At 66.6% G+C, this 13,061-nt stretch overlaps 2 protein-coding genes across 3 annotated transcripts; one reads left to right on the top strand and one right to left on the bottom strand.

Annotated features, from left to right (window-relative positions):
• Positions 1 to 1,871: 1,871 nt before the first annotated feature.
• Positions 1,872 to 7,487, bottom strand: LOC143169485 (uncharacterized). Of its 2 annotated transcripts, XM_076356896.1 has the most exons (3): positions 7,427 to 7,487; positions 2,608 to 6,796; positions 1,872 to 2,574 (listed from the first exon to the last, which is right to left on the bottom strand). In XM_076356896.1, the coding sequence occupies exons 2-3, from the start codon at positions 6,784 to 6,786 to the stop codon at positions 2,185 to 2,187; spliced, it is 4,569 nt and encodes a 1,522-aa protein (XP_076213011.1). In that variant the 5' UTR covers positions 6,787 to 6,796; positions 7,427 to 7,487; the 3' UTR covers positions 1,872 to 2,184. The 2 variants fall into 2 exon arrangements, with proteins under 2 accessions (XP_076213011.1, XP_076213010.1); XM_076356895.1 differs by having other exon boundaries at positions 1,872 to 6,796.
• Positions 7,488 to 7,632: 145 nt separating this feature from the next.
• Positions 7,633 to 13,030, top strand: LOC143169491 (uncharacterized). Its single transcript, XM_076356903.1, has 4 exons — positions 7,633 to 7,677; positions 8,998 to 9,100; positions 9,325 to 9,397; positions 11,250 to 13,030. Exons 2-4 carry the CDS (start codon positions 9,037 to 9,039, stop codon positions 11,602 to 11,604), a joined length of 492 nt encoding a protein of 163 aa, XP_076213018.1. The 5' UTR covers positions 7,633 to 7,677; positions 8,998 to 9,036; the 3' UTR covers positions 11,605 to 13,030.
• The last annotated feature ends 31 nt before the right edge of the window (positions 13,031 to 13,061 follow it).

Raw genomic sequence — 13,061 nt, 5'->3', positions numbered from 1 at the left:
ATGTGCACACTCACTTGCGCGCACACACACGCTTGGGCACGTGTGCATGCACACATGCAGAGTCGTACACACACGTGCGCACACTTGTGCACGCACATATGCATGCTTGCACACGTGCACACACGCACACACACGTGTGCACATGCACACGTGTATAAACATGTGCACGTACATGCACACATATGCACACACACGCATGTGCATGCATGAACACATACACACGCACACACATGTACAAATGCACACATGCGCACACAGGTGCGCATACATGCACACATACACACGCACACACACGCACTCATGCATGCACACACGCACACATGTGCAGACACATGCACACATGTGCACATGCACACACACACGTGCAGACACATGCACACACACATGTGCAGACACATGCACACATGTGCACATGCACACACACACGTGCAGACACATGCACACACACGTGCACATGCACACACACACATGTGCAGAGACATGCACACACACGTGCACATGCACACACACATACACACAGACATGCACACATGTACACACTTGTGCGCACACGTGCGCACACGTGCACACACGCACAGGCGCACAGGAGCACACACGTACACATACACATGCAGACGTGTGCACATGCGCACACACGCGCACACACGTGTGCGCAGACCCCCATGCACACGCAGGCAGGCACACACACGTGCACACACGCACACACGTGCACACACGCACAGGCACACACATACTGGGAGTCAGTGGGGCCATATTGGGGGGGGGGACGGGGGCCACACAGGGGCCAGCGGGGCCATACTGGCAGGGGATACTGGGGCCATACTGGGGGGGGGTCACAGGCTCACTAGGGCTGACAGGCTGGTGGGGGGGCTGGGAGCATGGCGGGGGGCAGTGGGGCAGGGTTGGGGGGGGGGGGGTCCCCTGAGTGCAGGGTTGGGGGTACCCCTGTGCCCCCCCCCGACCCCTGTGTCCCCCATTGCCCCCCAGAACGCCCCCCCCCCCCCGATCCCTGTGTCCCCCAGAGCCCTGTGCCCACCCCCCCCGGTTCCCAGTGCCCCTCTTCCCCCCTCAACCCCACCTCCCCACTGCTCCCAGTAACCCCCCGCCTGCCCAGTAACCTCCCTACTTCCCACCCCCTGCACCGCTCCCTCATGGTCCCTCCCGCGCCTCCCCCACCCCGCCCATGGACCCGCCCGGGCCACGCTGCACCGCGCAGGCGCCGCCCGTCGCCGCGCCCCCTCGCCACAGCCTCTCCCCTACCCACCGTCCCCGCCCCTAGGAACGGCCCCGCCCCTAGCGACACCCCACCCCTAGCGACGGCCGCTCCCCTAGCGACACCCCACCCCTAGCGACGGCCACTCCCCTAGCGACACCCCACCCCTAGCGACGGCCGCTCCCCTAGCGACACCCCACCCCTAGCGACACCCCACCCCTAGCGACGGCCGCTCCCCTAGCGACACCCCACCCCTAGCGACACCCCACCCCTAGCGACGGCCACTCCCCTAGCGACACCCCACCCCTAGCGACACCCCACCCCTAGCGACGGCCGCTCCCCTAGCGACACCCCACCCCTAGCGACGGCCACTCCCCTAGCGACACCCCACCCCTAGCGACGGCCACTCCCCTAGCGACACCCCACCCCTAGCGACGGCCCCACCCCTAGCGACGGCCACTCCCCTAGCGACACCCCACCCCTAGCGACACCCCACCCCTAGCGACGGCCACGCCCCTAGCGAGGGTCCCGCCCCCGCCCCTCCCGACGGCCACGCCCCTAGCGAGGGTCCCGCCCCCGCCCCTCCCGACGGCCCAGCCTCCCCCTGGTACCGCCCCTCCCCCGCCGGGAAGGAAGAGCCGCAGGGCGCGCGGGGGGGGCGCGGGGGGCGGCACCGTTTATTGACCACGCCCACGGCGGAGACAGGCGTCCGGGGGCCCGACCCCCCCCCCCCCCCCCCCAAATCTCCGGCTCTGCAGGGGTGGCGCCGTGGAGGGTCCCGTGGGGCATCTTGAGGGGGTCCTGGGTGCCCTTGGGGGGGTCCGGGGGTCCCGGGGCATCCTGGGGTCCGGCCCCCACCCCCTCCTGGAAGATGTGCATCAGTGGGACCCCGGGGCTGGGCCCCGCCAGCTCCGGCTCTGCAGGGGGGTCCTGGGGGGCCCTGGGGAGTCCCAGGGGGTCCGGCCCCCCCCTCAGAAGGTGTGAACCAGCGGGACATTGGGCAGCTCCGGGGTGGGGGGTCCCGTCCCTGTCCCCCCCCCACCGCTGCCACCCCCGGCCGCGCCCCGGGCCGGGGTGGGGGGCTGCCCTCCACCGCTGCCCCCTGGTACAGGCTCACCCCGGACCAGGAGGATCCGGGGGGGGCCGGGGGGGGGCAGCTGGGCCAGCGCTTGCAGGCAGAGGCGGGCAGGTCCCCCCCCAGCCCCCCGCAGCAGCAACACAGGGGGCAGCCCCCCGGCTGCCCCCACCACCGCCAGCCGTGGGGATGGGGAGGGGGACGGGCCCCCCCGCACCACGAGCACCTCGGGGGGCTGTGGCTGGATGTTGGGCACCTCCACGGTCTTGAGTTGGACGTTGGGCACCTTCTCCACAGTCTTGAGTTGGACGTTGGGCACCTCCATGGTCTTTAGTTGGACGTTGGGCACCTCCTCTGTGGTCTTGAGTTGGACATTAGACACCTCCGTGGTCTTGAGATGCATGTTAGGCATCTCCGTGGTCTTGAGTTGGACGCTGGGCACCTCCATCATTTGGTGACAGGAGTTGGGCACCTCAGTGGCCTGGAGATGGACATTTGTCACCTCCATCGTCTTCAGTTGGATGTTGGGCACCTCCGTGATCTTGAGATGGATGTTGGGCACCTCCATCATTTGGTGATGGACACTGGACACTTCGTTGTCTTGGAGATGGACATTGGTCATCTCCGTGGTCTGAAGATGGACGCTGGGCACCTCCGTGACTTGGAGATGGACACTGGGCACCTCAGTGGTTTGGTGACGCACATTGGGCACCTCAGTGGTCTGGAGATGGACACTAGGCACCTCTGCGGCCTGGAGATGGACATTTGTCACCTCTGTGGTTTGGGGATGGATGCTGGGCACCTCAGTGGCTTGCAGCTGGACAGTGGTCACCTCTGCGTCCTGGAGATGGACGCTGGGCACCTCCGTGGTTTGGGGATGGATGCTGGGCACCTCAGTGGCTTGCAGCTGGACAGTGGTCACCTCTGCGTCCTGGAGATGGACGCTGGGCACCTCCACGGTTTGGTGATGGACGTTGGTCACCTCGGTGGCCTGCAGGTGGACATTGGTCACCTTCGTGGTCTGGAGATGGACGCTGGGCACCTCTGTGGCTTGTAGATGGATGTTGGGCACCTCAGTGGTTTCGAGATGGACATCAGGCACCTCAGTGGTTTCAAGATGGACATTGGGCACCTCTGTGGTCTGCAGCTGGATGTTGGGCACCTCCATGGCCTGGAGCTGGACGTCGGGCATCTCTGTGGCCTGGAGCTGGATGCTGGGCACGTCTGTGGCCTGGAGATGGATGTTGGGCACCTCTGTGGGCTCGAGATGGACACTGGGGACCTCAGTGGTTTGGAGATGGATGTTGGACACCTCTGTGGCTTGGAGATGGATGTCGGGTACCTTGGTGGTTTGGAGATGGACATTTGTCACCTCTGTGGTCTGCAGCTGGACATTGGGTACCTCTGTGGCCTGGAGATGGACGCTGGGCACCTCCGTGGCCTGGAGATGGACATCTGTCACCTCCGTGGCCTGGAGACGGACACTGGGCACCTCTGAGGGCTGTGGCAGGGCTTGGAGCTGGATGTTGGTGATCTCAGAGGGCTGTGGCAGGGCTTGCAGCTGGACATTTGTCACCTCAGTGGCCTGCAGCTGGATGTTGGTGACATCCGAGGGTTGTGGCAGGGCTTGGAGCTGAACATTTGTCACCTCAGTGGCCTGCAGCTGGATGTTGGTGACATCCAAGGGTTGTGGTAGGGCTTGGAGCTGGATGTTGGTCACCTTGGAGGGTTGTGGCAGGGCTTGGAGCTGGACATTTGTCACCTCGGCGGCCTGCAGCTGGATGTTGGTAACCTCAGAGGGTTGTGGCAGGGCTCGGAGCTGGATGTTGGTGACATCCAAGGGTTGTGGCAGAGCTTGCAGCTGGACATTTGTCACCTCTGCGGCCTGCAGCTGGATGTTGGTGACGTCTGAGGGTTGTGGCAGAGCGTGGAGCTGGATGTTGGCCACTTTAGAGGGCTGTGGCAGGGCTTGCAGCTGGACATTTGTCACCTCACTGGCTTGGAGCTGGATGTTGGTGACATCCAAGGGCTGCGGCAGGGCTTGGAGCTGGACATTTGTCACCTCAGCAGTTTGGAGATGGATGTTGGTGACGTCCAAGGGCTGCGGCAGGGCTTGCAGCTGGACGTTGGTCAGCTCACTGGCCTGGAGCTGGATGTTGGTCACCTTGGAGGGTTGTGGCAGGGCTTGGAGCTGGACATTTGTCACCTCGGCAGCTTGGAGCTGGATGTTGGTGACATCCAAGGGCTGCGGCAGGGCTTGCAGCTGGACGCTTGTCACCTCTGTGGCTTGGAGCTGGACATTTGTCACCTCGGCAGCTTGGAGCTGGATGCTGGTGACCTCCAAGGGTTGTGACAGGGCTTGGAGCTGGACGTTGGTCACCTCGGCTGCCTGCAGCTGGACACCGGTGACCTCAGGGGGCTGCGGCCCCCGCGGGGGGAGGACGCTGCTGACGCCACCCCTCAGGACAATGACGCTGGCCCCTGCTGGGGCCCCCGCCACTGCCTGGAGCTGGACGCTGGGCAGCGCCTGCCCCGTGCCGGGTACCAACAGGATGCTCTGCCCCGTGGCGGGGGGGCCCGACGCCCGGGGACCCTTCCCCGCCTGGGGGGGGACACCCTCGGCGGGCAGGAGAGTGAAGGCAGGGGGCTCGGCTGGGGGGCTGGGCAGCAGGAGGAGCTTCCGCGGGGGTGCCGGGGGGCTGGGGATGAGCTGCAGGCCCTGGGGGGTCTGCACCAGCAGGAAGGTCTGGGGTTCGGGGGGGGGCAGAGGGGGGCGTCGGGGGGTCCCGCGGGGCCCAGGGGCGTGGGTGCGGAGGTGACGCTGGAGGTAGGAGGCCATGACAAAAGCCTTGGAGCAGAGCGGGCAGCGGTAGGGGCGGGCGGCGGAGTGGGTGCGGCGGTGGAGCTGGAGGTTGGAGGAGTGGGTGAAGGTCTTGCCGCACTGGGGGCAGGCGTAGGGCCGCTCGCCGGTGTGGACCCGCTGGTGTTGCCGGAGGTTGGAGGTTTGGGCGAAGGCTTTGCCGCAGACGGGGCAGGCGTGGGGCCGCTCGCCCGTGTGGAGCTGGCGATGGCGGCGGAGGCAGGAGGTGTTCTTGAAGGCTTTGGGGCACTCGGGGCAGCGGTAGGGCCGCTCGCCGGTGTGCTGCCGGAGGTGGTACTGGTAGTGGGATGCCCACTTGAAGGTGAGGCCGCACTGGGCGCACTCGAAAGCCCGCAGCCCCGTGTGAACCCGCTGGTGGATCTGGAGGAGGGAGGAACGCTTGAAGGCCTTGCCGCACTCGCGGCAGGCGTAGGGCCGCTCGCCCGTGTGGTCCCGCATGTGGTAACGCAGCCCCGAGGAGCCCTTGAAGGCTTTGCCGCACTCAGTGCATTGGTAAGGGCGCTCTGGGGCGGGCTGGGGTGCCGCCGGGGGGTGAGGAGCCTCGGGGGCGGGATGCGGTGGGACGGTGGTGGGGTGGCTGCGTTGGTGGCCCAACAGCCCGGCCAACTGGGTGAAGGTCTTGGGGCAGATGGCGCACTTGAAGGGCCGCTCGGCAGCGTGGCCGTGCCGGTGCCGGGCCAGCCCCGAGCTGTTCTTGAAGGTCTTGCTGCAGGTGGGGCAGCGGTGGGGGGTGGCCGGGGGGGTCACCGCTGTCACCGAGTGGCTGCCTTGGTGGCCCAGCAGCTCCTCCTCGCTAGTGAAGCTCAGCGGGCAGGCAGAGCACCTCCAGAGCGTCTCGGGTGCCACGGTGGGTGCTGGGAGGAGCGGCGGCATGGCAGCGTGGCCAGCATGGCTCTGGAGGTGTTTCTGCAGGCAGGCATCGGAGACGAAGGCCTTGGTGCAGGTCGGGCACTCGTGGGGCCGGGTGCCAGCGTGGGTGCGGCGGTGGAGGAGGAGGTTGGAGGAGTGGGTGAAGGTCTTGCCGCACTGGGGGCAGGCGTAGGGCCGCTCGCCGGTGTGGACCCGCTGGTGTTGCCGGAGGTTGGTAGCTTGGGCGAAGGCTTTGCCGCAGACGGGGCAGGCGTGGGGCCGCTCGCCCGTGTGGGTGTGACGGTGACGGCGGAGGCTGGAAGAGTTCTTGAAGGCCTTGGGGCAAGCGGGGCAGCGGTAGGGCCGCTCGCCGGTGTGCTGCCGGAGGTGGTACTGGTAGTGGGATGCCCACTTGAAGGTGAGGCCGCACTGGGCGCACTCGAAAGCCCGCAGCCCCGTGTGAACCCGCTGGTGGGTCTGCAGCAGGGAGGAACGCTTGAAGGCCTTGCCGCACTGGGGGCAGGCGTAGGGCCGCTCGCCCGTGTGGCCCCGCTGGTGGTAGAGGAGGGCGGAGGAGCCCTTGAAGGCCTTGGGGCACTCGGGGCACTTGTAGGGCCGCTCGCCTGTGTGGCTGCGTTGGTGGTGGGCCAGGCGGGACGACCACCTGAAGGCCTTCCCGCACTCCCGGCAGGCGTAGGGCTGGTCGGCCGTGCCCGGACCCCCGGCCCGGGACCCGGCTGGCCCCGCTGGTGGCGTCACTCCCGCCATGCTGACAGCCCTGGGGGGGGACAGAGAGGGCTGGGCAGGGTGCGACACCCCCCCCCCCCCCCCATCAGAGAGACCCGGCCCGGCCACGTGGACCGGCTGAGGGGGCGTGGCCTCCGCGCGGGGCGTGGCCTCAGCGGCTCGGGAGGAGTCGGCCCCGGCGCGCTGGAAGCGCTGCGCGGGCGTGGCCCGGCCTGCGGGGGCGGGGCCACCCCGCAGAAGGCCCGCCCCACCAGCCAGTGTTCCCCTCCAGGCCCCGCCCCCGCCGTGCCGTGATCCCCTCCAGGCCCCGCCCCCGCCGGCCCACACTCCCTTCCAGGCCACGCCCCCACCGTTTCTGCAATCCTTTCAGGCCCCGCCCCCGCCGGGCCATGATCCCCGCCAGGCCCCGCCCCCGCCGGCCCTCAGGCCCCTCCAGACCACGCCCCCACCGGCCCTCAAGCCCCCTCAGGCCCCGCCCCCGGCCCGCTTTTCCCTTCAGGCCCCGCCCCCGCCGGCCTGTGCTTGCCCTCACGCCCCGCCCCCGCCGCGCCTCCGGGCCCCGCCCCCGCCTCCCCTCAAGCCTCTGCAGGCCCCGCCCTCGCCGCCCGCCCCGCGCAGGCGCCGGCGCCGGCGCCGCCACCGCCCCCCGGTGCCCGCTCACCTGCCGGCAAGGGCGTGGGGAGGCGCCGCCGCGGCGGGGCAGGGCAGGGCCGGGCAGGGCAGGGCCCGCTCCGGCCGCCCGCCGCCGCACGCCCGCCCGCCCCCGCCGCCGCGCAACGACTGGGCCGCGCCGCGCGCGGAGCCACGCCCCCCGCCGCGCCGCGCGCACCCAGTGGCCGGGCCGGGCCCGCGCGGGGGATCCTGGGAAATGGAGTCCGCGGCACCGCCATCTTGGAGCGGTGCGGGAGGGAGGTGAGGGACGCACCGCGTGTCCCTCTATAACGGGTCCGGGTACCCGGCGGGTCACCGCGGTAGGGGGCCGGGTGCCCGGCGGGCCGCGTCCCCCCCCCCAGGGGACTCAGGGGATTTGGGGGGCTCGGGGGGTCCGGGGGGAGTTGGAGGGATTGAGGGCCTGGGGGGGTTCAGGGGGGCCCAAAGGCGTTGGGGGAGCGTCGGCTTGGGGTGGTGGTGCAGGTGGTTGGGGGGGCTGATGGGGATTTGGGGGGCTCAGAGGGGTTGGGGGGCTCAGAGGCATTGGGAGAACTGAGGGGGCAGGAGGTTGGGGGGCTGATGGGGATGTGGGGGGCTCAGAGGGGTTGGGGGAACTGGGGAGGCAGGAGGTTGGGGGGCTGATGGGGATTTGGGGGGCTCAGAGGGGTTGGGGGGCTCAGGGGTTGGAGGAACTGGGGGGGCAGGAGGTTGGGGGGATGATGGGGATTTGGGGGGCTCAGAGGGGTTGGGGGGCTCAGGGGTTGGGGGAACTGGGGGGGCAGGAGGTTGGGGGGCTGATGGGGATTTGGGGGGCTCAGAGGGGTTGGGGGGCTCAGAGGCATTGGGAGAACTGAGGGGGCAGGAGGTTGGGGGGCTGATGGGGATGTGGGGGGCTCAGAGGCATTGGGAGAACTGAGGGGGCAGGAGGTTGGGGGGCTGATGGGGATTTGGGGGGCTCAGAGGGGTTGGGGGGCTCAGAGGCATTGGGAGAACTGAGGGGGCAGGAGGTTGGGGGGCTGATGGGGATGTGGGGGGCTCAGAGGGGTTGGGGGAACTGGGGAGGCAGGAGGTTGGGGGGCTGATGGGGATTTGGGGGGCTCAGAGGGGTTGGGGGGCTCAGGGGTTGGGGGAACTGGGGGGGCAGGAGGTTGGGGGGATGATGGGGATTTGGGGGGGTTGGGGAGGCTCAGGGGGTTTGGGGGAACAGGGGGCAGGAGGTTGGGGGGGTTGGGGAGGCTCAAGGGTGTTGGGGGACCTGGGGGGGCAGGGGCTTAGGGGGAGCTGGGGGGGTTGGGGGGCTCGGGGAGGGTTGGGGGGAGCTGGGAGGAAGGGGTTGGATGAATTTGGGGGGGCTCAGAGGGGGTTGGGGCAACTGGAGCACTGGGGGGAGCAGGGGGGTTGGGGGGAATTGGGGGGCTGGGAGTGATTGGGGGGTCCCCCAGGACACCCCCGGCACCTCCCAGAGGACCCGGTGCCACTGGGATATGGGGTGGGGATGGGAACAGGCAGGATCCCAGGACCCCTGTCACCCCGTCTCCCTTGTCCCCCCCAGTCCCCCCAGTGATGTCCCCTCTCCTGCAGGCCACCCCCTCCCCAGGCCGTGACACCGAGGACACAGTGATGGGCGCAGGACAGGAGCCCCCCCACCCCAAGGAGCCCCCGGACTGGGACAGCAGCCACCCTGGTGAGGGTGGCTGGGGGGTCCCCGCCGCCCCCCGCCCCCAACTTGGGGACTGCCCCCCCATGTCCCTTGGGGGAGGCTTGTCGCTTGGGCAGGGTTGCCATAAGAAAGGGGGTGGGGGTCCCCTTACTGCTACCCCCTTATGCCCCCCCTTATTGCCCCCTGCTTACGGCCCCCCCCATCCTCCCCTTTCCCCCCCCCCCATTGTTGCCCCCTCTTGCTCGCAGCCCCCTGGACTGGGACCGAGGACATCGCCACCCCGGAGCCACCAAAGTGTCGTGTCCCCCCCAGGGGGGGCAGGTGGGTGACCAGAGGGGGTTGGTTGAGGGGGGGGGCGGCACGTCTGGGGACCTGGTGGCCCACGTGTCCCTGTGCCTGGGGTGCCCCATAGTCCCCCGGGGGGGCTGGGGCTGGAGCTGGGCATGGGGCAGGGGACCCTCCTATGGGTGCTGGCCTGGGCCACCAGTACAGGGGGGCTGCCGCATGCCTGCCTGCCCCACATCTCCCCCTTTGCTCCTGCACCTCTCCCTGCCCCACATCTCCTGTTGCTGCATGGCCGCGTGCACCTTCTCTGTCCTTATGTTGTCCGTCCTTATATAGTCCTATCGTCTGTCCTATCGTCTGTCCTATCGTCTGTCCTCCTATCGTCTGTCCTCCTATCGTCTGTCCTCCTATCGTCCGTCTTTATATTGTCCGTCCTTATATCATCCATCCTTATGCACCCCCTGGCTTTGCTAGTGGCAAGTGTCCCCAGCTGTGCCCTATGGATCCCTGAGAAGCCCCCCAGCGCTGCCCTATAGCCCATGGTGTCCCCAGCTGTGCCCTATGGATCCCTGAGAAGCCCCCCAGCGCTGCCCTATAGCCCATGGTGTCCCCAGCTGTGCCCTATAGATGCCTGAGAGGCCCCCCAGCGCTGCCCTATAGCCTGTGGTGTCCCCAGCTGTGCCCTATGGATCCCTGAGAGGCCCCCCAGCGCTGCCCTATAGCCCGTGGTGTCCCCAGCTGTGCCCTATAGATGCCTGAGAGGCCCCCCAGCGCTGCCCTATAGCCCATGGTGTCCCCAGCTGTGCCCTATGGATCCCTGAGAGGCCCCCCAGCGCTGCCCTATAGCCCATGGTGTCCCCAGCTGTGCCCTATGGATCCCTGAGAAGCCCCCCAGCGCTGCCCTATAGCCCGTGGTGTCCCCAGCTGTGCCCTATAGATGCCTGAGAGGCCCCCCAGCGCTGCCCTATAGCCCATGGTGTCCCCAGCTGTGCCCTATGGATCCCTGAGAGGCCCCCCAGCGCTGCCCTATAGCCCGTGGTGTCCCCAGCTGTGCCCTATGGATCCCTGAGAAGCCCCCCAGTGCTGCCCTATAGCCCATGGTGTCCCCAGCTGTGCCCTATAGATGCCTGAGAGGCCCCCCAGCGCTGCCCTATAGCCCGTGGTGTCCCCAGCTGTGCCCTATGGATCCCTGAGAAGCCCCCCAGCGCTGCCCTATAGCCCATGGTGTCCCCAGCTGTGCCCTATGGATCCCTGAGAGGCCCCCCAGCGCTGCCCTATAGCCCATGGTGTCCCCAGCTGTGCCCTATGGATGCCTGAGAAGCCCTCCAGCGCTGCCCTATAGCCCGTGGTGTCCCCAGCTGTGCCCTATAGATGCCTGAGAGGCCCCCCAGCGCTGCCCTATAGCCCATGGTGTCCCCAGCTGTGCCCTATGGATCCCTGAGAAGCCCCCCAGCGCTGCCCTATAGCCCATGGTGTCCCCAGCTGTGCCCTATGGATCCCTGAGAAGCCCCCCAGCGCTGCCCTATAGCCCATGGTGTCCCCAGCTGTGCCCTATGGATCCCTGAGAGGCCCCCCAGCGCTGCCCTATAGCCCATGGTGTCCCCAGCTGTGCCCTATGGATCCCTGAGAAGCCCCCCAGCGCTGCCCTGTAGCCCATGGTGTCCCCAGCTGTGCCCTATGGATCCCTGAGAGGCCCCCCAGCGCTGCCCTATAGCCCGTGGTGTCCCCAGCTGTTCCCTATGGATCCCTGAGAGGCCCCCCAGCGCTGCCCTATAGCCCGTGGTGTCCCCAGCTGTGCCCTATAGATCCCTGAGAAGTTCCCCCAACGGCCTCGGCCTCCTCCTGCTCTTCCCAGCAGCCTGGATCTCCTCCTGCTTCTTCCCGGCAGCCAGGATCTCATCCCAGCAGAGGAGGAACCCAGGCAGACAGCAAGGTCCTTCACCTGGCCAGACCTCAGGATCAGAACATGCTTCTGCCCACCTTCCCTACCCACGTGGAGCATGCCAGGTGTCCCTGTCCTCCAGCCATCTCCATCCGCACCCTTTGCGCCCCTGGGGACCTTGCGTAGGATGCAAAGCACCTGCCCCGCCTGCAGTGCTGGAGATGGTGCTGGAGATGGTGCTGGAGATGGTGCTGGAGATGCCCCAACGCAAGTTTCCCTGCCCGTGTACACGTGGCATTGGTTGCACCAGCTGAACCAGCGGCCATCTGAAACACTTGCTCTTACCCCTGCTCCTCCATGACTCCCGGGGCCACCTTCCCTGGAGCAGGAGGCTTCCCTGAGCAACAGAGGCATCAGACAAGCCCTTTCCCTTCCCCACAAGGCGTTCCCTGCCTCCGACGGTGGCTGCTGCTCTCGGTGCAACATTTGCAAGAGGATGCTCACCCGAAATCAGCGCCCCGTGCTGAGGGGCAGTACGGGAAGTGGTTTGAAACCCAGGCAAACTCAGTACAGCAAGTTACGGCTTCATTTCTTCGAACCTTGGTGGCCATTTCTACCTTTATTCAGCCTTATTTTATTTAAACAACCGGGGCAGGGGGGCAAATTGGCAAAAGGAGCTTGCTTTGCTTTCCACCTTCCATACGAAGGTCCCCCCAGACATTTGCTGTGAGGCAAGCACTTCTGGGGGTGGTTGATACCAAGCAGCCATCACCAATCTCCATCGTCTGGCTGTGGGCTCCAGCTCACCTTCAACAAAGCCTGAAACTGAATTCATAGCTTAGTCAGAGCTTTCTTGTGGTGAACCCAAGGTTCCTCAGGTTGAATCCTAAAAGCAACCCCAAGCTGGTGCCTGTCCCAGCCATTTTTGACCGATGAGACTCAGTTGAAGTCCTCGGGTCAACCATGGAGACCCCATCCCAGACCTGGGTGAGCCAAAGAGGAGGGAAGAATCATGAGGAAGACTGCAGCTTAAGCCGAGCAAGGAGAACAAGAGCTAGGCAAGAAGACGTGGTGTCTGGTGTCCTCTGCTCGGCAATTAATAACTGGGAGATCCTTGGCTGACCTGCTGCCAGTTGTGGTCCCAACGGACATGTCTGCAGCCTCATCGCCCACGTTTGCCCATGGGGGTGGAGAAAAGGACCTCTTGCAGATGGCCTCAGCAGGTTTGGGCCGAATTCCTGCTTCACATCTGAACGAGATAGTAGCTGAAAGTGGAAGAGGCTGCTCTCCTTCCCCACCAAGAGCACCTGCTGCCTGTCCCAAGCCTCCGAGATGCTCCCGAAGGGTTGCTGTGCTGGTTCCCATGCCTGATCTGCTGGTCTCAGCCCCCTCAGTGGGGCCAGACCTGACTCTGCTCCTCATTAAGGCGACGGGCCATTTGATGCTCATCCATTTTCTCGTCCGTTGGCTACGGAGTCAGCATCGCGTATGAGCAGACGCACTCGCTGGGGCGAAACTAAGACCCTACAACCAAGCCCTGCAACTCCCCCAGCCCTCCCCGTCCCCCTTCTGATGTCCTCTTGAGCGGTGGACCCATGGGATGTCACCCACGGCAGCTGCAGCCACAGGATGTTTGCTGGTCACCAAGGATCAAGCTGAAAGCAGAAGATTCAGTTCCCCTTCATCCACCGGACTCCATGTGATGCAAGAGCCGCCGGGGAGCTGAGGGACAGAGCAGCGCAGAAAGCCGGGGGATGGAGCAGCGCGGAAAGCGTCCTCTCCCCGCTGCCTTCATCAGGTCTTCAGCGTATTTCTTCT

This window comes from Aptenodytes patagonicus, chromosome 20, assembly GCF_965638725.1.
Source record: "Aptenodytes patagonicus chromosome 20, bAptPat1.pri.cur, whole genome shotgun sequence".
NCBI classification, from domain to species: Eukaryota; Metazoa; Chordata; class Aves; order Sphenisciformes; family Spheniscidae; genus Aptenodytes; species Aptenodytes patagonicus.
This window is presented reverse-complemented; position numbering and strand designations above follow the sequence as displayed.